The sequence below is a fragment of the Camelus ferus genome, chromosome 14, assembly GCF_009834535.1.
Source record: "Camelus ferus isolate YT-003-E chromosome 14, BCGSAC_Cfer_1.0, whole genome shotgun sequence".
Lineage (NCBI taxonomy): Eukaryota > Metazoa > Chordata > Mammalia > Artiodactyla > Camelidae > Camelus > Camelus ferus.
In genome coordinates this window covers 23,813,977-23,840,876 of record NC_045709.1, presented here as the reverse complement: position 1 = coordinate 23,840,876, position 26,900 = coordinate 23,813,977, and the positions used below count along the sequence as shown (strand labels likewise).

The 26,900-nt window shown below is 44.4% G+C and overlaps 1 protein-coding gene across 5 annotated transcripts in view; it reads left to right on the top strand.

The window, feature by feature from the left end:
• The first annotated feature begins 13,178 nt into the window (after nt 1-13,178).
• The window catches only part of IFT88 (intraflagellar transport 88), a 57,316-nt gene continuing 43,594 nt past the window's right edge, over nt 13,179-26,900 (top strand). For 2 of the 5 annotated variants that reach the window (XM_032496500.1, XM_032496499.1), the window contains exons 1-7: nt 13,202-13,319; nt 14,019-14,114; nt 17,417-17,479; nt 23,820-23,876; nt 24,963-25,016; nt 25,619-25,682; nt 26,347-26,416. In XM_032496500.1, the coding sequence (XP_032352391.1) occupies nt 14,025-14,114; nt 17,417-17,479; nt 23,820-23,876; nt 24,963-25,016; nt 25,619-25,682; nt 26,347-26,416 (398 nt within the window). In that variant the 5' untranslated portion in view covers nt 13,202-13,319; nt 14,019-14,024. Of the gene's footprint in view, nt 13,320-14,018; nt 14,115-17,416; nt 17,480-23,819; nt 23,877-24,962; nt 25,017-25,618; nt 25,683-26,346; nt 26,417-26,900 lie in introns of all 5 variants that reach the window. The other 3 variants (XM_032496502.1, XM_032496497.1, XM_032496498.1) reach the window with 3 other exon arrangements.

The following is a 26,900-nucleotide window of genomic DNA, read 5'->3' as shown; positions in this document are numbered from 1 at the left end:
GCTGATTTAGGCTGGGCAGAAGTCCTCTCCCAGAGTGTGATCTTTAAGCGGAAGCCCGACTGGTGAGAAGGATCCAGGGATACAAGGGTCGGCAGCAAGCTCGTGGTGCCAGCGTGCGCAGCACGGTGAGAAGGGGTCCAGAACGCAATCCGAGAGGCAGGGGGCAGCTCATGGCGCTTGTCCTCATAAGGAGTCTGTATTTCATTTTAAGTGCAATCAGTCAATCAGGAGAGGGACAACCCCATCTAAATGTGGGCAAAAGATTTGAAGAGACTGTTCACCAGAGAAGATATATTAATGGCTAGTAAGCAGTGAAAAGATACTGGCCATCAGGACCACGTGAGTTACACCGCAGTGAGATACCACCGCACACCCACGGGGGTGGCTAAAGTTAAAACCTCTGAAAGGACCTGCGTGGGAAAGGTTGTGAAGCACGCAACACTGCTCGGCAATAAAATAGAACTGCTGATGCCTCCAGCAACGCGTATGACCCCCAGACGTTAGACTGAGCCAGAGACGCCTTGACACGCCTTCGTTACATATTTCTGAGATTCTGATTAGTCTTTGGAAGTTCAATTTGTGTCGCCTGAGACTCAGGTATGAAAGTGGTTCTGTGGTTCAGAAAAGGAAGCTGCTAACTCGATGAAGTTAAAGTTGCATGCAGCACCTGAAAACATGGAGCTCCTAATACAATTAGAAATGGAATGTTACTGGGCAGAGTGGGTTTGCACAGCCAAAGTTACATTATTACAAATCTTGCACGTATGACCAAGTATTCAGCCACTGAAAACAGCTAAGTTAAACTTGGGACCAACTTCAGAGGCTGAATTTCTTGTGCATTTCCACTCATCTCATAAAGTCAGTCAGACTGGATTTCTATACTCCTTTAGCAATGCAATTTTACCAGCAAGAAAAGGTGACTAGTTAAAAGTTTGCCTCTGTCTGAATGCCAGCACTTCAAGCTGAAATGTTCTTATGTAACCACACAAAACAGCAATTACAGGAGACTCCAGACACCAAACCTACTGGAACATATTCTAAGGACAGGAAACACTACAAAGAAGATCTTGAACTTCATTTTGCAGTTTCATTTTTCATAGCCACATCATATTTTTATTTCAAATATTTTGTGTATTCTAGATAAATCAAGTAAATACGCTGATTTTGTTTAGCAAGAAGATTTCAGCATCAGAGAAATAAGGTATAATTAGAGAAACAAACAGTTTAAAGAGGAATGCTGTGATATTAGAATTGAATTGAAAATATCAGTAAGAACTCACACCTTAACGAAAGAAAGAAAGAAAGAGAGAGAGAAAGAAAGAAAAGGTATTTACCAGCTCTGCTCCCTGAAACAGCCTGGGCTCAGCAATACCCAGTGTCTCAAATCTGACCTGAACCCCTCATGCCCAAATGTTGGTCATTAAAGCCATTTTCACTATAAGGAACCAAGACTCCATGGACAAATGGTTGACCCACGGTTGGAACAGTAAGGGTGCCAGGTTGGCTTGTGTCCCCAGAGGTAAGAAAGCTTTCAAATATCCAGGGGACAACATCTCGGGGACCTGGGGTTAACCTACAGGGCCATTAGCAATGAGAAGTTTCAATGGGGATAGCTGGTCAAATGCTCTGCCCTTACCTGGCCTCAGTTTACTTTTTTTTCCTTTCTGGGGGGCAGGTAATTAGGTTTATTTGTATTTATTTATGTTTTTTTAAACAGAGGTCGTGGGAATTGAACCTACGATCTTGTGCATGGTAAGCACATGCTCTACCACTGAGCTATACCCTCCCCCATTAATTTACTTTTAAGAATTAGATTATTAAAATATTTCAAGGGGGCTCGTGAGAACCCAAGTGTGCTAAGTAGGCGAGGAAATAAGGGTCTTTCCTGTTTTCATAATCACACTTGTACCCACAGTTCGAGGTGCCCCGGGATGCTGAGTTACAACAATAATAATTTCCACCAGCGTCGTTCTTCCAGGGGAAGTAATTTTGCTTCGTCACCTCATTTGAGCCTCACAATCTTTCAGTTGTTCTCTGTTTACAGATGAGAAAACTGGAGGCTCTAACAGGCAAGTTCATCAACTTCCATTTACTTAAAGGATGCGTGACATGGCTGGCTTTTTGTTGTTATTTTTAATGGTGGTGCTGGGGATTGAACCCAGGACCTCATGCATGCTAAACACATGCTCCACCACTGAGCTACACCCTCCCCACAAGGCTAGCTTTCATTTACTTAACCTCATTCACTCAGCATTTATCGGGCGCTTGCTGTGTGCGTCAGGGTTCTGCGCTGGCCCGTCCAGCAGAACTCTCTGAAGGGGAGGAGTGCTCCGTGTCTGCACAGCCACGCTGACACTCGGCTGACATCGCCGATGACATCAACCCTACTGTATTTCATTTCGGTTAATTACAGTTTATGTTAAATAGCCACAGGTAGCTGGTGGGTACTGTATTAGACAGCCTGATTCTAGACACTGGAGACAGCGGTGAACATGACAAAGATATTCTAGCGAAAGACGCAGAACGTAACCAAGTAGACAAAAAAGTGAACGGTGTAATATATAAGGAAATAAAAATCCAGGTCACGGGGAGTGCTGCGCGGGAAGTAAAGCAGGGCAAGGAGGCTGAGAGTGGCGGCGGCGAGGGGGTGTCTTCTGAAGTCAGTGGTCAGGCAAGGCCTCTCCCAGGTGGGAAAGGCTTTTAGTTACGTAACTGTACCGTCTGTGACGAACCTCCAGCTTCCGTGTGCTCTTCACCACAAATGACCCCAAAACGTCTCTTCTTTTAAACAGCCAGGCGCCACGTCCTCTCTGGAGCTCCGCCTGCTGCGCCCGGGGATGGGTGACGCTCACTTCTCTGAGCTCCTGAGCTTGCCATAAGCCCTGCTTGGTACACTTAGTCATTCATTTACTCAGTTTTTATTGTGCCAGCCACTATGTTAAGAAGTGCTTAATTCTTAATTCAACTAAATTGTGAGCTTCTCCAGGTTAGGCCCGCGCCGCCCTTCTCCCTGCTAACACATGGCAGGCGTGCTCTTTGCCATGCCTCTCAAAGCTTTCTTCTGCTTATTTCCAAAAGCGAGGGAAGAAGCACATCATCCTCCCCATTTCCTTGTGTGTGTGTGTGTTTTTCAGTTTGACGTGGACCTGGACAATACGGGACACAGATTCCAACTTCAGCTGAAAGCATTAGATTGTTTCCCCCACGCCCTGCACGCCCACCATAGAGGGCAAAACCAAACTGGGATATGGAAAAAGAGCAAAGGAAGTTGTATTTCAACACAAGCTGAGAAATCAGATTCAAAATAGTGAAAAATAACTTGTCTTTCAGAGCCCTTGCTTAGACACAGAGAATGGAACTGCTTCTGAGGAGCAGTCTTAGAAATGATACAACACCATAAACATGACAGGGACAAAAAATTAGCAAAATACCATACTGCTTTCATGAGCCATAGCATTGTAAGTAAAACGGCCGGAAAAAGCTGTTCGCACTGGACACATTTTAGGTGTGGTGTATGTTATTGCAAAAGTAATTTCAAGATTTGTAAAATGTATCATTTTCATCATAATAAACATTTTTATTTAAGAAAGTAACCTGGAGAACCCATTCATAGAAATTAGCTGTTTAATGTGAAGCACTTGGCACAGCACAGATGAGGTTCACTGAGCGAGAACAACGCAGGGGTGGAATCGAAGCGCGACCTTATTTTTGTCCCCTCCCCCACTTTAGGTTCCCCGGGCAGGAGTCAAACATGAGCCCTTTCCCTACCGAGCCTCACTTCTCTGAGCGGCCTGGTCACGTCCTCCCGTCCCTCTGGCTGCCCACAAGCCCCCGCAGGGTACAGAAGAGTCCACAACAGCTCTTCTGCAAATCTATGCACCTGCTGGTCTGAGTCCCAAATCTCCACCCCCTACCCCAATGCTGGGAAGAAGTCAAAGAGTTCTAAAACATTCCTGACAGCCTACTTTGAAAAAAGTAGGGGGACTTTGGTCTTGCAATTCCACTTTACATCTGATGCCTGGAGTCTTAAAGTATTGGCTGTAACCCCCAGTGTAACACCATGCCACGTGGGTAACAGGATCTCAGTCGGTGCCAGGAAGGCGGAGGAGCACCTGGGATCCAGGCTCCAGGCTCCAGTCTCAAATCCTCCTTTCGCTGTTGGTGTGATCTGGACGGGTTAATGAATGCCTTAAAACTTAGTTTCTTCCACAGTAGAATGGGCAGAACAATGGTTCTCTGTTAACGTGGTTACTGTAATGGCTGACATACGCATTTTAAAACGTGCCCGTGGTCACTATTTCCATAAATCACATTTATATCCACGGCCCCAGGAGGCCCAGGGGAGCGTGAATTACACTGTATTAGTCATACTATATGACGCAGATAATATATTGATATTATTTTAACAAAGAGTCAGCATTTTGGAAGCTAAAATTTCACAATATATCCTTGATAATTCTTTTTGCTTTCTTTACCTTAAACTGCGTTGGTTTATTTTCACTAATAAAAGAGGGTGGATTTAATACAGGACCTAGAGCAATGAAAACCATCCCACACCTTTGTGTAAATAAGAAAAAGGCACCTCTTCCTCAAGACACTGTATTCCCATCGGCAGAAAATCGTCATACTATTGATTTTTTAGAACAAGATACTTTACTGCCATCTTCTGGAAAATTGTTTTTATTATTATTATTAGCACCAGAGCTATGATATCTATTATGTGAATAGCACCACCTCAGGGTTAGGGTTGGGTAAGACAGAAACTTATCGTCTTCCCAAACCACTCCCACAACCCCCGGAATTAAGCAATCTCACCAAAACACAAACCAAATGAGTGGGACAGCACAGCGTGCCAGTGAAGTGACGTCTGGTTCTTCATGAGGGGAGTTCTGAGGAGCACGTGTGAAGGTAACATTCATTCATTTCTCAACATTGTATTGTATTACTATAGACATTTAGAAGAATGCATCTCATACATCTTAAAAAAGACACATTACCAGTCACTGGTGATTCTTTAGACCACGCTCTGGGGCTTACAAACAAACACAGTTTATTCAAATTGTCTCAGTGGTGCAGCCAGGTGCGTTTCATGCCCCCTGCACCCCCGAGCGTAGACTCTTCCACGACGATGGGAATGTTCTGTGCGTGTGCTCTGCAGAAACACCCTCTGCCTATCAAGCACTTGAAACATGGCTAATGAGACCAAGGAGCTAAATTTTATGTTTGATTTAAATGGAATTGGTTTAAATTTCATTTTAGGGGGAGAGTATAATAGCTCTGTGGTAGAGCACGTGCTTAGCATGCACGAGGTCCTGGGTTCCATCCCCAGCACCATCATTAAAAATAAATAAATAAATAATCCTAATTACCTCCCCCCAAAAGAAAACAAAAAATTAATAAATAATGAAAAAATTTTAATTCCATGTTAAATAATCACCTGTGGCGAATGGTTACCAAATCACACAGTGCAGCTTACACACGCTCTCCCGCCTGCCAGGGGCGCCTTATTTCTGACACCCACTGGGGAAGGTCCTGCGGACGAATGAGTGAATGAATGCGTGTTACTGTCAGATGCTGAGTGGAGCCTACACAGAGCAGTAAAACTATTTAATGCTGACGGTATAATGCGCCTCATTTCACTGTTTCATGTCATCAAATACCCTCGTGCAGTACCCTAAGGGAGTTTTGGTTATTTGAATGTACTTTTTTGTGTGTGATTTTGGATGAAAGAGTGAGTTTACTTTGGATTGGATAAAATTTGTTTTTTTTCCAACCATACTCCAACCATCACTTTGGAGTTAAAAAGCTAAATCCACATCTGTTACTATGAAACTGATTTAATCACCGGTTCATGGACATAGAAAAAACCAACCTGTCAGACTAGGGAATAAAGCTTTTTACAGCAAACTCCTCCAAAGGCAGAAAAAGGAAAGCCAACGACATGAAGGAAATGTACTGCGCACAAACTGCCCTTTCAGAACTCGGCCTTGGTGACGCATCAGAGCCCGGGCTGCAACAACGGCGCAGTGTGCGGGGCTCGCGGACGGGCCAGAGCGTGCTGCATTCTGAACAGACCCTTTCATCCTGAGCACAAGCAGGACCACGCGGGCACGACTGGAGCAAACCTCAGTTCACCTTTTACTAGTTTCCATCCGTAAAAGTTGTCTGAACATTTAGTAGTATTTTCCCACTTTTCTTTTTTCCACCTGCTCCACTCCCCTGTTTTAATCAACAATCTCCTTTCATGCTGAATACAGATTTATTACCTTAAATTGCGGGCATTCTACTGATTTCTAAAAAGAGAGATCTGTGTAAAGGGAAATCTTACTTTTGAACTTAAATATAAATTAATAATAAGGAAGTTGCCCTTAACAATAGTTACATAATTATATATAATTATAGTTTTCCATGTATTACTTTGTAAGAATTTGTAATTAATAAGGTCATGGGAACTGCTACTTCTCATGCTAGTAGACGTGGACTTGAATTGTTAAATGTACTTTGGACTCAGACAAACAAGCTTTATGGGTCAGATAAAAGAATATGCAGGTCCAAACATTTTACTGAAGCTGTCTGCAATCCCTTACAAGTAAAATTTTTGATCTGAGTATTTTTTTTAATTTCTGGTTTTCTTTTTATAGTTGGAAAGCTAAGACAAAAAAAAATTATTCCACACATCATGGAGGATGCCGAGAAGTACACGGCCTGGCCCCCGCTGGCAAAAATAAGAAATAAACAAGCTTTGGTGGGAACAGAAGAGGGTTTTACTCGAGCCAGAGGACTGCAGCCCAGGATAGAGGCAAGAAGCACCTGCGTTGTGCTTCACCAGACTGCAAAATGCGGGAGACTTACAAAGGCAGAACCTGCAGAACTGCAAAGTTGTTTGTCAAGAATCATAATCAGAGGTGCAAGAAGTGAGGGTGACTGTTAAGTAAAGACTGGTTGGGGTCTGAGACAGATGCGTAGTTATGAGCAGAAATCTTGAGACCATGAAGCTGCAGCTGGCGGCCGCTGGCAGGTGTTCTGTGAACGGCTCGTGGTGTCCTTGAGTCCCATACAGTTCAGAAAATTTCAGTCCTCAGCTGCACGAATGTGTGTGAAACCATGTGCACAATGGCCACCCAGCTCCATTCCAGATGCCTGAACCACAGTTACTCCACTCTGGTTTTTAGAATTGTGCATTCTTTTCCTCAGTGATTAAAGCAGAGCCCGTGTGACAGGCCAGAAAGCAGGCTATTCTGGCCAGCTTAAAGTTGAACTTAAATCATGCATAAGGCAGAACGACCTCCCCACACCTGCATATGTGAGTATTTCCTCTGTCACCCCATCTCCAGAAGCTTGCAGTGGTACTGTTAGTGATGATGGTGGTGATGACAGTGTCACCGGAGGGTGCCCAGGACGTTCCAGGACTCAGAGACCCAGCTTTCTCAGCAGACCCAGCTCCCAGAGCCTCATCCCTGAAGCCCAGCTTCTGACCGGGTCCAGGTTCCCCTCCTGATAGTAAACCTCTGCTCTCTTCTTCATCTTTGCTTCCAGAGTCTTTATTTTTCCTTAACAAAGAAAATGAGGCCAAAAAGCCAGGTGAGGCCCCGCGCAAGGACGGCTTTGAGTAAAAGCCTGAAAGATCGTGGCAAATCCGGGAGGAGTGGAAACTACACTGGAAAGTGGTCAACTCAACCCAACTGGCAGAAATCTCTGAAATCCCCAGTTAACTGAGGCTTTTTTTTTTTTTTTTTGCCAAAAAAACTATTATTTTTGGATGGAAAATTAAAAAGAAAATTGAAGAATTATGATAAATCTGGACATTAACACAAATCAATTCAATTATTAGGCTCCTCTTTGTTGTACACATTGAGAATTTTTGGTAGTAATAAGGCTAGGAGTGTGATTGTGGCATTTTAAAACTATATTTTTCAATTAAAAACAAAAGAACTACATACAAGTGGAAAGGTTTTTTGTTTGTTTGTTTTTGCCCAGGAAAAAGAGAGAGAGATTGATTCAAAAGAGAAAGAAGAGGCAGAATGCTCAGTACTGACCGCATGACTAGCACACCAGTGATTCTGTAGCCGATATCACGAGTCTTATTTTTATGTGCACCTTCACGCTGGGTTACTCTGCCATCAGAAGGCAAGAGGTTGCCTTTTTCATCCTTTAAAAGCTATGGTAATGCTTAGTCATTAGCTATCTTGACTGACTCCTCCCTGGCAAACAATGTGCTACAAAATCAGCAGCTGGACTTGAGTGAGCTCTCCCTGGTTAGAAGTTAGGGTTCCTTGGATCACACTGTGTGCTACCGGCGCAGGTGATGGTGCAGGTACAGCCTGCAACGCCCAACACCGTCTTGTATTTTCCACGTTGATTTTAGCTAGTTCATGACTGTGGCTTCGGTGGTGTGAATGGACAGAGGATAATTCACAGTCCGATGTCCATTTATTTTAGAACAGATTGAAATTATTGGCAGCTTCAAGTTAATTTGTAACTTGCAGGTAGGAAATCTTGCAAGCCTGAGCACAAACTGTGAGTGCACGGTCCACCCACAACTTAGGGTCTGAGGATCCTCCCCAAAGGCCATGAGGATGATTTCTCTGGACTCGGTTGCCAGCTGGAGAAACAGCAAGAATATGAATCTCACTTGGTGGCTGTGAGGGGAGACAGTACAGTGTACTTGGTGGACAATGTGCAAAATTAGGCAGACTCCCTCTTTTTCTTGCACCTTTCAGCCCAAAGAGAAGCCCTGATGAAACACCTGGTGGGGTGTAGTTTGTTGCTATGTCACACAGACAGTGACAGAGTGCAAAGAGGGTCTGGAATTTCACCGACTGTGTTTTCATGACACCGACTGGTGGTTGTCCTCCTCATAAGCAGCAAAAGGATTATAATTTTTACTGGTCTCATCATTAGCCTCAGGAAAGAACTGGTCTCAGTTACTTAAGGCATGAGGGGGGAAATTTGCTTTTAGCTTTTAGAGTTAAATATTTAAAATCATCATGACATTTTTAAAAAAAAGTGATCACTGCACTTCATGGTACTTTTCTGGGCAGAGCAGGTGAAAGGTTTTCACAGTGCCTAATAAATTACTTATTAGATCAACCGAGTCCTGCCAAGCTGGGGTGGGATCCAGCAGTGACAACACCTGTGGTGTACTTGAGTACACTTTACGAATAAACAGTAACTGTAAAAGTGTGTTACAAGCTCTGGTGGTGGCGGATGGACACGGGTGGTAGGGGTGGAGTCGTGTCCCCCAGGTTCAAACGTGGAAGCCGTAGCCCTCAGCCCCCAGGACCTCAGAACAGGACAGTGTTTGGAGATGGCTCCTTTAAAGAGGGGTTAAGCTAAAAGGAGGCCTCAGGGTGAGTCTTAATCCAATCTGACTGGTGTTAAGAGAAGATTAACACACAGAAACGTAGCAGGGGTGCGTGCACAGAGACGACCACATGAAGGGGTGGCCAGAGAGCGGCCAGACCAAGGACAGCGGCCTCAGAAGCTAGCAAGCCCGCAGACACCTCGACCTGCAGCTTCCAGGCTTCAGAACCAGGAGCAATAAAGTCCGGCTGTTTAAGCCGCGCAGTGTGTGGTACTCCATCACTGCTGCCCCAGCAAGCTACCACGCAGGAGCCAAGGAAGGCCTCCTGGGGAGAGGGGTGGCCAGGCCGAGAGGATGCGGGGGAGCCCATTTTAGGAAGAGACCAGTGCGTTGTGAGTGCCTGGAGGTGAGAGAGAGCATGACACCTTCCAGGCTGGAAGGAAGTAGGGCTGGGGGGCCGTGTGCGGGGGGGAGGGCAGGGGGAGGGGGGCCGGCAGACATCGGTCGTTTCTGTGACATTCTGACGTTCTGACATGCCTAGTATTTTAGGAGAATCCCAAAGCTGGTGTGAGGAAGCTTAGGGAGCAGATGTCCTCCCTCCCAGCTCCCTGGAGGCCAGCACATGGCGTTTGACCTAATCGCAGGCAATGCCTGTTCTCATCTAGGCTGCAACCCGGGATGGTGGGAGATGAAGGGTAAGATGGTTAGAAATGGCTCACGGTGCCTGTGATGGAACCAGAGACCAGTGGCGGGGCAGAAGGTGCCAGAGCAGAGGACAGCCATGTGACAGCAGACAACTGGCAAGAAGGCGGGAAGCACGGCACTGAGCTGGCCGCAGCTGCACCGCAGGCCCAGTGGGCTGACCAGCTCGTCCTGGTCTGCTGGGATTCTGCTTTTACAACCAAAATCCCCCGTCCTGGGCACACAGGGATGGTGTGTGTGCCCACAACACAGGCGGATTGCTCCTGTGGGACGGTCTTGGCCATGCCTTATCTCCCCGAGCTCCTGTTGTCTTTCCAAACCTTGTTCCCTAGCCTCTCTGACACAGAATTGTCAGAGAGGCTAGGGATATCTTGATATCTTTCCAAAAAATCTCCTTTTCTGCTTAAGTTAGCAAGAGTTGATTTTTCTTGGCTGCAGCAAAGAATCCTGAGTTCTGACCCCTGAAGGGCCTTATAAGGCACCACACGGAGTTTAGACTTTGTCCAGAAGTCAAGGCAGAGTCTGGAGAGAGGGCACCAAAATGTTCTGAGCAGAGATGAACGTGATTAGACTTTCACTTAAGGATGATCACTGGCTACAGTGTGGAGACGAAACTGAGTGAGAGCAACACAGAAGGTGGAAGACGGATGAGGAAGTAGTGGGAAAAGTCAGGACAGGCAAACCAGAAACCAGGCAGGCAAGAGAGGACGACCGTCTGCCCTCCAGGTCAGGGGACGGACAGGCAGCACAGCTGGAGACACGTGGCACGCGGGACAGAGGGACTGACCAGCGACAGACAACCAGACCTGTGAGAACACTGACCCCGAGACAACTGGGGCATCAACCCAGCCTAGAAAACCAGACCACGAAGCCCTGCCCCATTGCCTTCCTCTGAATCAGCATCCACCAGCTGGTGCTCACTTGTTCCTGCAGCCAGCTACTGCTGCAACCTGTGGCTGCCACCAACCACTCCCAGGAACAAGGGCCAGTGGCATGGAAGGGCAGGATGCTGTTAGAACTACGTGCCCACCCCTCCAGAGATGGCAGTGCCCTCGCACCCTTCTTCCTTAGTCCCCACGCAGAGCACAGGTCACCCCGCGGGCAGCCGTGCCCTGGCCCAACCCTCTCCCCCCAACCCCAGCTCTCAAGGGCCACTTCTGGGCTCTCTTTTCTTGTCCCTGAAGCAATCTCACTCTGTCCCAGGCTTCAAGTTCATCAATCGTAGCAGCCAGTGCATCACAAACGTGTACCTCCAGGTACAGGTGTCTGAAACTCAGCATGTTCAGAACTAAACTATCCTCTCTCAAACTTGCTTCTCCTCTAGGGTTCTCACTGTCAGTGAATGGTGACAGCTGGCATCCTAACGCTTACGCCAAACTCAGGATTCAGGCTTGTTGCTGGTTTTCCATTCACCGCACCTGTATATGTGACTATTTATCCAATAGATTCAATAAATGATTACTGAATGCCAACTATTTCCAGATACTGGGATGTGGTAAAAAAATCTCTGTTCTGTCTGGGGTTTATATTTTAGAAATACAAGCTATATGACCTCAACATTTGGTCTGGCAGTGTAGGCACGTGTTCAGTAAATCGTAGCTTCACTGCAATATTGTAAACGAAGTTCATGATCCACCACTCCCCAGGCAAGTCACTGTATCATGCTTAAGGGCAACCAAGTTTAAAAGAACTTGAACTTGTTTCCAATTAAAAAAAAAAAACAAACCTGAGGGAGCTGGAAATTCATACCCTCGAGACCTAAAGAGATAATGCAAACTGTTTCAGTATTTTTAAGTGCAGCGACTTGAAAGGACTCTACAGCGACTGCTAAGTAATTCACCAAATATGTAGCGGGCAGCTGCTCTGAGCTGGCCTCTGTGGCCAGCACCCTCAAGGACTGTGTAGGATTCTGCTCTACTTCCAAGTTTACGCGGTTTCAGGAATGCTGGCAGCAGGTTCCTGGTCAGAGACAGAGGATTTTACTGTTCTCGGCACAGGGAGCAGCCGGAGTTTCACGTTCACTTCTGCTGCCTGGCCTCCCGGTCCCATAAGCGCAGCCCAAGTGGGTGGAGGCTGCACACGCAGTGAGTTTGTGTCACAGCTGAGGAGCCTTAGCTTAGGAAGCCTCAGTCCCCTGCAGTGGACTGCAGGCCGGCGGGCTCAGCCTGTGCCCTGGAGACGTTGCCTTTAACGTGCCCCACGGCACAAACCTGCCTTTTGCCATGATCTGGGTCTTCCAGCGTCCCCTATACCAGCATTTGCCAAAAAGTGGTCCTACTAGTCAGGATTCTCCAGAGAGGGAGAGAGGAAAATGATTTAAGGAACCAGCTCTGCAGTGGTGGTAGCAGGCTGGAGGCCCAGGGGAGAGCAGGTGTTGCAGCTGAGTTTGAAGCATCTGGAGGCAGTTAGGTCTTTCAACCGATTGGATGAGGCCCACCCACATAGAGGGTAATCCGTTTTACTCAGTCTACTGATTCAAATACTTCCACATCTAAAAAATACCTTCACAGCAACAACTTGACTGGTGTTTGACAAAAAACTGGGTATCGCAGTCCAGTGGACAACTGCATTAACCATCACAGTGATCCCGAATAAAAGCAAGAGACTCATGGAAAACTGTCTCTCTACATGTAGTCAATGTTCAAAACTCATTAATAATCCCTGGTGTCTTTGGGAGCCCTCCCCTCCGCCCCTTTTAGCTTTAACATTTAAAGGAAACTAATGCTGGGAACCGGTTGGGAACCTCATTCCTCCTTCACGTCGCACTTGCTGAGCTTATCTCTGAAGCTGGGTGCAGGCCTTGGCCAGTCTCAGGTCGCCCTCGAGGGTGTCCAGGGCAGGAGGACAGGCCTGGACCACGAGGTGCACGGGCACGCGGGCGGCTCCAGCCGCGCCCTGGGGGAGCCGAGGGGGCGGTGGGGGACCAGGCAGCCGGCTCTCCCAAGGCTCACGGGCCAGTGCGGCGGCCACCAGAGGTATTCCTGGCATCCTAGCACCACCCCTGGATGATCTGCCTTACGGCTGATCTCAGCTGGATCTAGGAGACTTTGGTTTCCTTTCTTTCCGGCTCCACGTACCCGCCGCCCGCCTGGAACCCCTGGGCGGGGACCCTCCGCTCAGCTCCCAACGGGCCGGCCCCGCCCCCTCCGCCCCGGGCCCCGCCCCGCCCCGCCCCGCCCCTCGCGGAGCACTGTGGGAGCGGCTTCCTTGGATCCGCGCGTGGCAACGACGCGGCCGCGCAGCTCTCGGCCCAGGCCCGGGAAGGCCGCGCGCCCCGCCGCGCTCGCGGTCGCCCGGCTCCCCTCGCCGCGAGGTAGGGGAAGGGCCCGGGGCGGCGCGGGTGCCGGCTGCCCTCGGAGGGGCTCTGCCGGCCCTCCCCGGCCCCTCCTGGCCCCTCCTGGCCCGCGCGCCCGCCGGCCCTCGAGCGCCGGGCCCGGGGCTGGGCGCGTGAAGCTCTGCCGGCCCGGGAAGCTGGGCCGGTGCGGGGCCCCCGCGGTGGGACTCGGGGCCCGGAGCGCGCCTGCTCTCCTGGCAGCCCCGGCCTGGCGGGGGCGGCCGCCGGGTCCCGAGAGCCCGGGCCGGCCCTCGGCGTTCTCGACCGCGCCTTCCGCTTGTCCCGCTCGGAGTCTCTCGGACGCGAGCCTTTGCCGCCGGGTTGCGCCCCAGCGGAGAGCATCTCGGGTTATAGTGAAAAGCCATCTTAAAATCTTTCGTGAGGGAAGTTCCTTAAAGTAAAACTTGTACATTGTGATGGCCACGGTAATTTAGTTCCCTGTGGGAAGCAGGGTATAATAGACAACGTTCTTGATTTTCAATTATCGGCATATTGAAAAGTTCTCCTCATAAATGTAAACAATGTAACTCCAGAGTAATAAGTAACTGTGGCAACAAAATTAAATTTAAACGTGGTTGTAAGTTTGCTAAGTATCAGTTTGTTCTGGAAGCCTTCTGATTTTGGTGTGGAATAAGAATTGTTACTCAAGAGCACATTAACGCCGCTGGTTTTTCGTAGGTAGAGATGATGCAGAATGTCCACTTGGCCCCAGAGACGGACGAAGATGATCTTTATTCTGGCTATAATGACTACAATCCAACCTATGACACCGAGGTAAAAAAAAAAAAAATTTGTGTTGGTCTTTGCTGTTTATGCTGGTTCATGAAAACTGGATTTGAGGGTTCAGCTTTATTATGCTTTAGCTTCAGCAAGCTGATTAAGAGCCTAGAAGAGGGCTGTCACTGAAGACTGCACTGACTTCTGCCAACAGTAGTAACTGCAGCAGAAGGGAGCAGCGGGGAGACAGGAAAAAGGTTACAGAAGAGTTAGGATCACTTATGACGTGGATTCTTCTGCACGTGTTACCTGAACGTGAGCCGAAAGACTTAGGTCACTGCACGTGCCTGGAATCAGGTGTTTTAAATGCTCCAAATTTGAAATGTCATTTTAGAAATGCTTTTCTTTAATTAAATTATATAAGTATTTTATAGAAAAATTAGAGCATGGAAATAAGTATAGATTAAAATCATAGAAATTGTCACCACCCAGAGACAGACATTAACTAACAGTGCCCAATGCCAAACTTTTCCCTGTGCAGACATCTGTATCTACTGTATCGCTATACGGTTTTGGATAAAGTGATATCATATGGTGTGTACTGTTTTGTAACCTGCTTTTTCTCTTTTTGAATATTCATGTATGTCAACAAATCTATATCTGCTTAATATTTAGTAGTATAGTAATTTATAGGGTGAAATTGTTACTAAGGCAAATATTTGAACATTTAAAATCTGTTTATGTCATTGTGAGAGTTATAGTTTCTGATTGCAAAAACCAGAAATCAATAAAACCTCTTTATAAAGTTATCTTGAATTAGTGTGTGGAAAAAGTAAGGGTGAAGGATATGGGCATTAATTTACTTGCTAGTATGTAAGAGTCAACTATTAAGCATTTATAGGACTTTGAACTCATTTAGGAAATCTCATTTTATTCTAGAGCTTTTCATATAGCTTTCAGTCATTTTTGAGTTATTTTTTCCTCTGGAGAAAAATGATGGCCTGTGAGTTTGAGACAGAGAGAAAACAAGAAAAGAAAATAGAAATCATTTACTTACTTTGTGTGAAATAAAACCTAGGAGATACTGCTCATCATACAAAATTTGAAAAATACAGATTGGATTAAAAAAATGGCAAAACAGCGTAAATACTCTTACCCCATGTCACCTGTGTGGATATATCACCTGATGTTTTGCTGTGTTCCCTTGTTATTTAATGTATGCAGGTATTTCCCTCCCTGGATGCAAACACACATACACACGATTATATAGACTAGTTTCTAAAAATTTGTATTAAAATATGAGCATTTTCCTAAGTTAGTATAAATTATGAAAACAATTGAATCTCTCCATTTCTCCCAGTTATAAAAGTTACGTGTATGAAAATTATATATGCTCATTGTTAGAAAACAAAATTACCCATAATCCCATCACTCCAAAATAACTACTGTTAACATTTTGTTGCTTTCTCTTTCCTTCACACATATAAACAATTTTCTTTCAGCATGTTTGGAAATGAACTAGCATTTACTTTTCTGTTTGCTTATTTCCATTCAGCTATATCATAAAGAATGTCTCATGATACTAGAAATTTAGATATAATTTTAATTATATCTGCATAATACTAACTGTATATAGTTGATTATTTTCTGACCATAGGAAATTTATTTCCAGTTTTCTGCCCCTATTAATAACAACCACACACTGAACAATTTTATGCCTAAATGACTTCTTGTATTGTGATGAAACATTTCCTTGGATGGAGTCCCAGAAGTGGAATTAATAGATCATTGTGATCAGTTTTAAAAATCGGAGAAAATTGCTAACTCCTCAGGTCATCACAGTGGGGCTTCGTTATTTAACTTGAAGCAAATATTCAGACTGTCATACACAAAATAAATTATACAGTAAAATAAAAATATTTGGTTTACCCATGGTTTTCTTTTATTTTAATTAATTAGAATAACAAGTTAATATATAACTGAATTACTTGAAACAGTTGTTAAGGTTTATAGATAATGCAAATTGTTAAATCAAATCATGAACAAAGATGACAAAAATTGTGTTAGTTTGGTATTTGTAATTGGAGAATTTGTTGACAATATTTAGTTTGTTATTTAGCGCAACTTCATTGAGTTGATTGTTTTATTAATAGTTTAGGAATAGTGGAAGACTTCTTTTTCCTAAAAGATCTACCAAATAGCATAATTAATTATGCTGAAGGGAGCCCTTGGCTTGTGCCTCATGTGGAAGTTGCCTGGTTTCTCTGGCTGAGACTTGTGAACTTATGCAGTTGATAGGGAAGGTTATGAAGGCTGTTTGAAGTGAAAGTTAAAGAAGAATGCTTGAACATCATGAAATCCTGTTTAAAGTACGTCGTATTACCATCCTGGTTATGCAGACATTGTCCTATGTCTGCAGGGTTTTAAAAAGCTGATCGATGTTGATTGACTCTACCTTTTCTGTATTGTTTGTATAATAATCAGCAAGTGTGTTCTTGTGGGAAGTAGGCTGAAGTTAATCAGGGGCAGGTGTGAGCTTTGCGGGAGCCAGGGTTTGTGTTGGTGAAGGAGCAGGAGGTGGAGGCGGGTAGAAGACAGGTGGCTGGTAAGGCTGGGTGCTTTGGAGAGCGTCTAAAGGTGGCATTTTGTCCCAGAAGCCCAGGAACACTGGTATTGTGCCCTTGACTAGCGTTACTTCCCTCAGATTTCCTGCGGGAGAACATAAGCACAGGTCAGGAATCAGCCAGGTGGGATGGTGCTTTATTTCAACTGTGGCTTTGGTTCCAAACGGCAGCGCAGGCTGGGCTCAGTCTGAACCTCAGGCTTAACCTCTTCCGTGAGGTGAAAAGCCGTTTTCACTTGGAAGAATGGAAATGCAGCCAGAGAAAGCGTTTGCTCCGCTGCTGGGCGAGGATGCCGCCTTTTCTGTTCTGAGGCCTTCTCAGGGAGGGCAGGTAGCTGTGGTCCCAGCGTCTGGGTGAGGGGAAGGGGGTACCAGGGGTGGGGAGTGGGGCTGATTCTCTGTTCTTACCACTCCCGCTGCTTGGAAGAAAGAAGCAGAAAAGGCCATATCTTTGTGCGCTTGATCTTTTAACCAGGCGTAGTAATAGCACCCATCTAAACAGTAGCCAATAAAATGTCCTTAAACTTGACGTACATCATCAGTACTCCCCTCCCTAAGGGATACTGTGTATGTGTGTGAGGGGGGAATTTGAGGACAAGAGTCCTTGAGCCCTGCCTGGATGTCAGCAGATGGAGGTAGATGATTACAGAGGATCATGCATACCAACCAGTAGAGGTTCAACATTTTTAAAAAACTGTCACTTCATGTTGAATGGTAATTTGCCTCTTCATTTTAGGAACTGGAGAATGACACAGCTTTTCAGCAAGCTGTGAGAACTAGTCATGGCAGAAGACCTCCAGTAAGTGAAATTTTTTTTTTACTGTATTAAAAAAACACATAACATAAAATTTACCATCTTAACTGTTTTTAAATGTACACTTTGGTAGTGTTAAACAAATTCTCATTGTCATGAAACAGGTCTCTAGAACTTTTCATCTTCCCCGTCTGAAACTCTGTCCTCGTTAAACAACAGCGCCCACCCTCCACCCCCAGGCCCTGCTCTCCTGCTGTCTCTGAATCTGACCACTCTCTGTACCTCTCAGAAGTGAAATTGTGGAGTATTTGTCCTTTTGTGGTGGGCTTATTTCACGGTGCACCTGTCCTCAGGGCTCACCCATGTTGCAGCCCCCGTCAGGACCTCCTTCCTTCTTCAGGCTGGCTGACTCCTCTGTGGGCGGGCCGCATTGTGTCCACGGACACTTGGGCTGCTTTCACCTCTCGCTGTTGTGAGTGGTGCTGCTGTGAACATGAATGTGCAGACGTCTTGAAACCCTGTTTTCAGTTCTTTGGGTGCATGCCCAGAGGTGGGGCTGCTGCATCCTGTGGTAATTCTGTTCTTAGTTTTTGGAGGAACCTCCATACTGTTTTCCGTGGTAGTTACACCATTTTACAGTCCCACCAGTGGTGTACGAGTGTTCCAGTTTCTCTGCATCCTCAGTAACACTTGTTGTTTTCTATTGTGTTGATAGTAGCAATTTTAATGGGTGTGAGGTGATTCTCATTGTGGTTTCGATTTGCATTTCTCTGATGATTAGTGACTTTGAGTGTCTTTCATGTGCTTTTTGGCCATTCGTGTATCTTGAAGAAATGTTTGTTCAAGTCCTTTGTCCATGTTTTAACTGAGTTAGGTGGCTTTTTTGTCATGTAGTTGCGGGAGTTCTTTATACGTTCTGGATGTTAACCCTTTATGGGATGTATGCTTTCTAAGTATGTTCTCCCATCCTGTGCTTTTTTATCCTGTTGATTGCGTTCTTGGCTACACAGAAGTTTCTAAGTGTGGTGTAGTCCCATTTGTCTATTTTTGCTTTTGTTGCCTGTCCTTTTTGGTGTCCTATCCAAGAAACCATTGCTAAGTCCAATGCTGTGAAATCTCCCCCTGTTTTTTCCCTAGGAGTTTTATAGTTTTAGGTCTTACTTGTGGACCTTTAATCCATGCTGAATTAATTTTTATGGGTAGTACAGATTGAATCTGACTTCATTCCTTCGTGTGTGGTGTCTGGTTTTCCCAACACCGTTTGGGGGAGACTGACTCTCACGTGGTGTGGCCTTGGCAGCCTTGTTGAAAGTCGTTTGACCTTACACGTGAGGTTGCTTCTGGGCTCTCTGTTCCATCCCATTGGTCTGCTTGCCTGTCTGGCTGCCCTGCCACGTTGTTCCCAGTATAGTAGCGTTGCCATGTATTTTGAGATCAGGAAGTGTGAATCCCCCAGCTTTATTCTTTTTCAGAATTTTTTTGCTATTCAGGGTCTCTTGAGATTCCAAGTGAGTTTTGGGGTGGATTTTTCTGTTTCTTAAAAAAATGATTTTGGGATTTTGGTAGTAATTGCATTAAGTCTGTGGATTATTTTGGATAGTATAGACATCTTAACAGTATTAAGTGTTTCAGTCAGTGAACATGGGCTGCTTGCTTTCTGTTTGTGTTGTGTTTAATTTCTTACAGCAATGTTTTACAGTTTTCAGTGTATGCAGTAAGTGAATTTTAAAGTATTGTAGATTAAAGAATTTTTTTATGCTCTTGAGAATATAAATATTATTTATGTAAGGCACTGGAGTATGTTTACCTAAAACACTCATCATTTTAAAAGTTTGCACTTCTAATTTTTAAAGCTGTATAAATATTAATCCTTTAAAACACTGGGGCTTAAGTTACAAATTACTCCTCCCTTGGGTCGTGACCCTCCATTAATTAATCTCCAACAGTACATAAATGGCCAGCATGATTTTTTCCACTATTATTAAATTTTTTTTATATATCATGCAAAGAATAGACATATTCCTTCCACAGTACATGAAATCTGGCAAGCTTCTTTTGTAGCTGAAGATAAACAGTGTTGGCACTAAATAAAAGAGTGATGTCTGGTGGGGAGGGTACAGCTCAAGTGGTAGAGTGCGTGCTTAGCATGCACGAGTTCCTGAGTTCAACCCTCAGTACCTCCTCTAAAAAATAAACACATAAATAAGTAAACTAGTTACTCCCCCCCCAAAAAATGTTAAAAAAAAAATAAAAGTGATGTCTAGAAAGTTCTGTCCCTAAAGTTCTATGTCTGATGTTCCTTTTTCAAAACTGCTTCTTTGTACCCACTTACGACCACACAACAGTGGTTCTCTGGGGGACGTTTGGCCTGAAGGTTGTCACAACTTGGCTGAGGTGCCGCTGGCATCTCACGGGTCCCAGGCAGAGGTGCTGCTAACTTCGTAACGCACGGCAGCCCCCAGTGCAGAGTCACTGGGGAGGTCGAGACGCTCTGCTGTGGAGCGAGTCCTCTGCTTCAGACGGCAGGTGCTCCTGCCTTCACCTCCCCGCCCTTGGTCACTTTCTCCCTTTCCTCCCGCTACACATATTACTGAGCAAAAATAAAAGATGGACGTTAAACCACTTAAGATGGAAAGGGTCTTGTGAGTAGCTTGCTTGTCACGTTTATGAGGTGAATCAGTGTGGCTCCTGTGATGAGTTTAGCCAGCCCTGCGGTTAGACACGCCATCCTCCACAGGACTGTCCCCACTTCTGACACCAACTGCAGGACCGCCTCCAATGTCAGTCATTTTCTGAAAGGACTCACAGAGCTCTGAAAGCTGCCACACTCATAGTCTGTTACAGGGGAGGATGCAGGTCACAGTCTGTTTAGGGAAGAGACATGGGGCAGAGTCTGGGGGCCAAGGCTTTCCCTGTGGCACCAGCCCCTCCTGGTTGCTCTGAGCAGTGACAGTACTTAGAGCCTTCACCCACGGATCCAGTGTCCAGGGTTTTACTGGCGTCCATCACACGCCGCCCTTTAGTCTGTGGCCCCTCCCTGAGGCCCAAGCTAGTACACCTGGAAGGTAGACTGTCTGGTGGCCAGAGCCCCCAGGCAAACAAAGTATGTATCAGGAAGGGTGTTTCAGGGGCCTGCACATCCCCTCCCAATGGCCAAGTGCAGAGCCAGGCCTCTCTTTGGGTGAAGTTAATTCTTGAATACACATTATGCAAGCTATATTTTAATTTTAAGGTTACTTTCATTATAGAAAGAAAACTTGTAGATTGAGTTCTTCTGCTAGGCTAATGACAAAACTGGAAGCTTTTTGAAGAGGCAGACTGTCTTATTCATTGTTCTTTTCTTTGCCTGCTGTGGGTGTTCCCTAAATCTTTGTCACATGACTCAGTAAATAAGCAAACGTTGTCTTCAGTTTAGTGATTCTGGTATCAGACAGGCGGCAATTCTGCCACCCTGGCCCTTCATTGATGTTTTAGGAGCGACTCCAGAGGTGCTCACATTGTGCAGGAGGACACAAGCCTGGGGAGGAAGGGCATTGCCGTGCCTGCAGCCGGGACAGAGCTCAGGGCTCCATCCCGCTGAATGACACTTTCATCACACCCTAGTTACTATATTAGATGGGAGAAATTATACAACTTCTATAAAAAGGTACTAGGCTCACTTTAGAGGGATAAGATTCCGGCTAGCTCCAAAGGACCACAGGGAGGAAGACAAAAGGGACACAAGTAGATTTTACAAAGCATAAGGCAATGTGTTGTAAAAAAAAAAAAAAAAAAAAGAGTGTAAATTGCGGTGGGACCAGAAAGCTAAGTTATTTAGCACTGGTTGGGCAATCAGAAGATGCTGTTTAGAATATATGTAAAATATGTATTACATATTTAAGAATATTAAAGGGTATATTCAATTAAGATTGACCTTGAGATATGTGAGGAAAGGCATGGTGGGTGAGGATGCAAGGTGAATAAAGAAAGGGGTAGCGTAGGATCCACTGTACCTAAGAGGTCAGTCCAGTGCTAAAAGTGAAAACCAGAACAGAGCTAGTCAGTAGTGAGTGGTTCAGAGAAAAATGGTCTCTTTCCTTCAATTTGTTCTCATGGAAAAAAATTACTGAGACCCACATCCTTCCTTTTCATGTTTTATCAAGCCATCTGTTATCTGTTAATTAGGTCAGTTTGTTAATGGTTCTGTTCAGATGTCCCATATTTTTACTGATTTGTGTGTGTGTGTAATGGGAACCACAGTTCTATTATTAATGAGAAATAAATGGTCAAATCTTACACTGTGGTTGTAGATTTACTATTTCTTTTTTTAAGTTTTTGTTTTACATGTTTGGAGCAAGAACATTGAGAGTTGTTATATTTTTTGTGTTAAATTGAGCCTTTCCTTGCTATGAAATGTCCTTCCGCCCCTCGCGGTGCTGCTGGTCTCTGGTCAGGGGTCGGCGCAGCACTGTAGTTACACAGGCTCTCTTGTCCAGTGTTTCGTTGTCTGTCTCTCTGCATTTTTACTTCCAGATTCTTCATATCTGTATGTTTAAGGTGTATTTCTCACTAGCAGCATGTAATAGAGTTGGTTTTTTTTTTTTAAATACTGTCTGATAATCTTATGCTTTTAAGTCTATTTACATTTAATGAAATAACTAATTTGGTGTGTAAATTTATTGTCTTGGTGTTTGCTTTTTGTTTTTTCCTGCCTCTTTTATGTTTCGTTTTCTCTCCTTTCTTACCTTCTTTTGTTTGATTGTGTTTTTCTAATTTTCTCTTTCTGTTTTCTTGGGAGCTTACATTCTTTAGCTTTTCTTTCAGTGTTTTCCCAAAGCTTACAATACCCTCTTTAACTTATTAAAGTCTACTGTAATTTAGTATTCTGCTGCTTCCTGGACAATGCCAGAATTTTGCATCATTTTCAACTATTTTTCAGTTGTAGAATTTCCATTTATTCCTTTTTTATAATTTCCAGTTCTCTGCTGAAATTATCAGTCTTTACATTCATTGAACATACTGAACACAGTATGTTGAAGTCTGTGTCCGACACTGCCATTATGCTTCCCCTCCTGCATGTCTTTCCATTTTGTCTCTCTTGCTTTTGGTTGGTGGTCTCGCTCCTGTGTGTCACATCATTTTAGATTGAATGCAACGTTGTAAACGAAAAGCTGCGGTGCTAACTTCAGGCTGTGTGTCTGTGCCGTCCAGTATGATGAGCACTAGCCTCATGTGGCTGTTTACATTTAAATCACTTAAAAGTGAGTACGATTTTAAAATTCAGATCCTGTTGCATCCGCCACATTTCCAACGCACAGCAACCACATGTGGCCAGTGGCTGCCTTACCAAGGCAGCCGTGGAACGTTTCCGCCGTGTTTTACTAGAGAGCATTTAGTTTTGCTTGTGGCCACAAAGGAGCTAGGAATCCTGAATCACCTTAACCGAGGTGAATTTGAGGTGATTCTAAGTTGGGCTCGGTCCTTATAGGACTGGTGAACTTCTGATGTACCTTCCAGTATGAGTGTCATCTTTGAGATCACAGTCTGAAGCCTGGAGGATTACCAGGGCTGCCACCTCCCCGACCCCAGCTCCGGGGTTGATCTCTTCAACCGTGATCTGTCTTTAGGGCTGGCAGGCGCCTCGGGGAACCAGCAGCCCAGGTGCAGCCCCTTCTGCGGGCTCTCAGGAGAGCCTGATCAACTCGTTCACTTGAGACCTTGGAATGCCTCACGGCCTTGACTCTGCTCTAATGCATCCAAACCAGTTTTCTGCAAACATATTTTTGTCCCCAGCCTCTTTAGTTCTTAGTGGGAAAGTTGTTTAAAACAGGAGTCCGTCAAGCCAGAGGTACAACTCCTCTAATCATGACGTTCTAATGGAGTATTTCAGACAAGTGTGCCTAACAGCTAGGGCGTGTAGCACCTTTTCACCTACATGGTCCCGTTTGATTCCAGCTATGACTTTGTGATCAACACGCTTTGTATCCTTCTTTCAAGGATGAGAAAATTTAGGCTCACAGAGATTAAATAAACACAGCAAGTAGTGGGAGACCTGAGATTCAGACCCAGACTCTCTTGCCTCCAGACGCAGTGTCTGCTGTCAGACCCCGCGTCTGGCAGCGACAGCCACGCAAGATGCGTGGAGGGTAGCGGTGAAGACTCCGCGTCTCGTCCCGCCTCCCGTCAGTCTCAAGTCCCTTCTCTCTTTTAAAGTGAATCCCAGGGTAGCCTTCCTTCTCAATACTTAAAATACCTGAATTCCTTAATGTTGAAGATAATTTAAAAGAAATTCTTCTAAATAGTCTATAAATATTTCTCTACTGATAAGTCTATATTTTACGTTTCCAGTTTTCTATTATATAGCTTAATCTGAATTCTATTAACTATGTTTTTTTTCCTCCCCAAGATAACTGCTAAAATCCCAAGCACAGCAGTTGCTAGACCTGTAGCTACTGGATATGGGGTAGGTTTTCTCACGCTGAAGATGCAAAGACATTTTTTCTCACGCATAAGTTCACTTTAGGCAGTTCTAAGTAAGCTTGGCACCTTGAAGCCCATGACCCAGATATATTTTCCATTTCAGGTGGCTATGAACATTATAAATTGTTGATTGATAGCTTTGATTATTCTGGTCATTCTGGTTGTAAATATAACAAAATATTTTCTTTTCCTCTCTGTAAACGTTGTGTTTGTTGATTGGCTTCTTTTCATTTTCTATATAATATAACCAAATGTCATGTGCATTCCACTCATATATTTTATGTGAAGTTAGATGTTATATAAATGTAATGTTTATAGTTTTTAAAAACTTACTAATTAATACATGAAAAATTAAAATTTAAGAAAAGTTTCAGAGGTATATAACTGGGTCTTGCTTTTATTTGAGACCTTTGGAGGAAAGATGCTGTATAAAAATCCATAAAGGAAAATCTTTTAAATCTTTACCAAATTGCTTACATGAAATAATAGAGGAATGGGAGAAAAATGCAAGAGTGAGGTAGAACAGCATTTCCTGGTCTTCATGATAATATTTCTTAGGGGTCAGAAAAATGGCTCAGACCTACAGGTCTGGGGCACTGGCCTTACAGTTGTCCCTTTCTGTGAATGAAGAAAGTGGCCTTTTATGTAACAGAGCAGTGTATCACGTGATGCATGCTTTTATCAGTCAGCCAGAACGTGTGCCACTCATGAATTTGGTTTTTGTGGTATTTCAGAACAGAGACAGCAAGCTCTTCTGTGAAGGGCCAGTCTAGTTTCCATGGGATCCAGCTCTGCCTTCGCAGAGAAGCAGCCACAGACGGTGTCCAGACAGACGGGGCACGGCTGTGTCCCAGTGAAACTTTATTTACAAAGGCTGAGGGTTGTAATTTTAGAGTTTTATTGCTTAATCCTATGTCCTCAGGTGATAAATGGAAAAAAATTATGTTTAGGTCTGCTTAACAGTAGAAGGAAGGAAAACAAGTTATGAAGAAAACGTTTATACCTTGGTTTGTAAAATTAAACGTAGGCGCTTTGGGGAATCGTTTTAACGTAGTTTTCTGTTTACTAGTCCAAGACATCCCTGGCATCATCCACGGGAAGACCAGTGACAGGGGCTGTTCAGGTATCTGTCGTGTGGTGGTTCACGTGGGGCCTTTCAGGTGACTCAGAGTAGTATTGTTACCAGAGTTCAGGAAGATGTTACTTACAGAGTGAGCCTGACTCTTTAAATTGTGGCCAAAGGTTGGACTGTTTGAAATCTTTGGAGGCAACGTCTCTTCGGATTTGTTCACTCACGTGTCAGATGAAATCCCATCGGGGAAGGCGCATAGGACAGATAGTTTGTATCATGTACTCGGGGACCCATTTTTCTGACGCTGTCACTCAAAATTTCTGTGGTTTCTCTCGTGGGCATATGAGACCAACCGAAAGTAGGGGAGGAGCCAAATAACAAGTTGTATAAGGTGCTACCTAAAATTCTGTGAGTGTTTCTCTTTGCAAATGGGGAGTAAGCTCAGTTAGACCAAGGACTTGAAACTTTAAAGGGAAAGAGAAAGTAGACACAGGGTTGATGCGTGAGGAGGCAAGGGGAAGGAATGTGAAGACAGGGCTTAGAATCCAGCGCTGGGGACTGAGGCCGTGTTGAGACTGCGTCACGTGCAGAGCTGTCCGTGAGAGGTGGGGCTTACTTGAGCATACTTCTTAAACAACTCTTGTTCCCCCAAGGATGGAGTTACTAGACCTATGACTGCAGTGAGAGCAGCTGGTTTTACCAAAGCAGCTTTGAGAGGTTTGTTATATTATTTCTACTAATAATTTTTTTCAGATCTTTTAATTTTTCAAATGTTCTTGTATATGTAAATATTATTACTATTTTAAGTAAAACCTAACATGCCATTAATTATTTTTGGTACCGTTAAGAAAGGACAGGAGCGATGAAAATGTTCTGCATCCCAGGTAGGATGCGGGTTATACTGGCATGTAATTTGCCAAAATGTGCTGAGTTGTGCATTTAGAACTTGTGTGTTTGTTAGAGTTCCATTTAAAGAATTAAAGGTGAAAACAGTATTTAAATATATGATAAATGATAATTTTAAAATAAAATTATTGTGACAAAAATGAATGTTTATTATACCAATAATGGAAAATTAAAAAGCCAGCACTAGGTTGTTATTCACATGATTGATAGTTTAAAGTTCATAATAAGGATAGAAACTGTGGACTGAAATAAACACTGAGAGAGTGTCTTATTTTTGTTTTTACATGGTAACACAGTTTTATTTATATAGTTTTATGTATGTTTGAAATGTTACCAATTTCTTGATATACAGACTTTGTGGACACACACAAAAAAGTCCATTCCATTTAAAAAATCAGTAAGTCAAATAACGTGTGCAAGGTCTCAATTGTGCTGGGTTTGTGACTCAAACGTGAACTCTTGAACTGTGTCTCAGGCTCTGCGTTTGACCCCCTTGGTCAGTCCCGGGGCCCTGCACCTCCTCTGGAAGCCAAAAATGAAGACAGGTATGCAAGTCCTCGTGCCGCTGTTTGGTTATTATTGTTGTAGATTTGTGACTTTTATTTTTCAAATACATTATCCTTAAGTATTTTAAAAGTTTGTGTCAGCAGAATAGTAATCAAGACATCATCGCTGGTTCTTGGAACCAGCAGAAGAATCAAGTCTAAGGAGAACAGCCGTGTGTATCCTGTGCTGTTTTATTGTAACATTACTGACTTGAAGCTGTGTCTCATTTTTATGGGTATCACTGTTGATTCTCGTGAAGGCCAAATGGGGTTGTAAATGTAATAAAAGATTCTTATTTTAGGTGGCCTTTTTTGGGTGCCAGGGAGACGGGCGAGGTAATTAGATTTATTTACTTATTTTTAATGGTGGTACTGGGGTTTGAACCCAGGACCTCATGAATGCTAGGTATACACTCTACCAGTATACCCTCCCCCCAAGAGATTGTTATCTTAAAAGGATGTTGCAAAGAAGAAAACTGAGAAC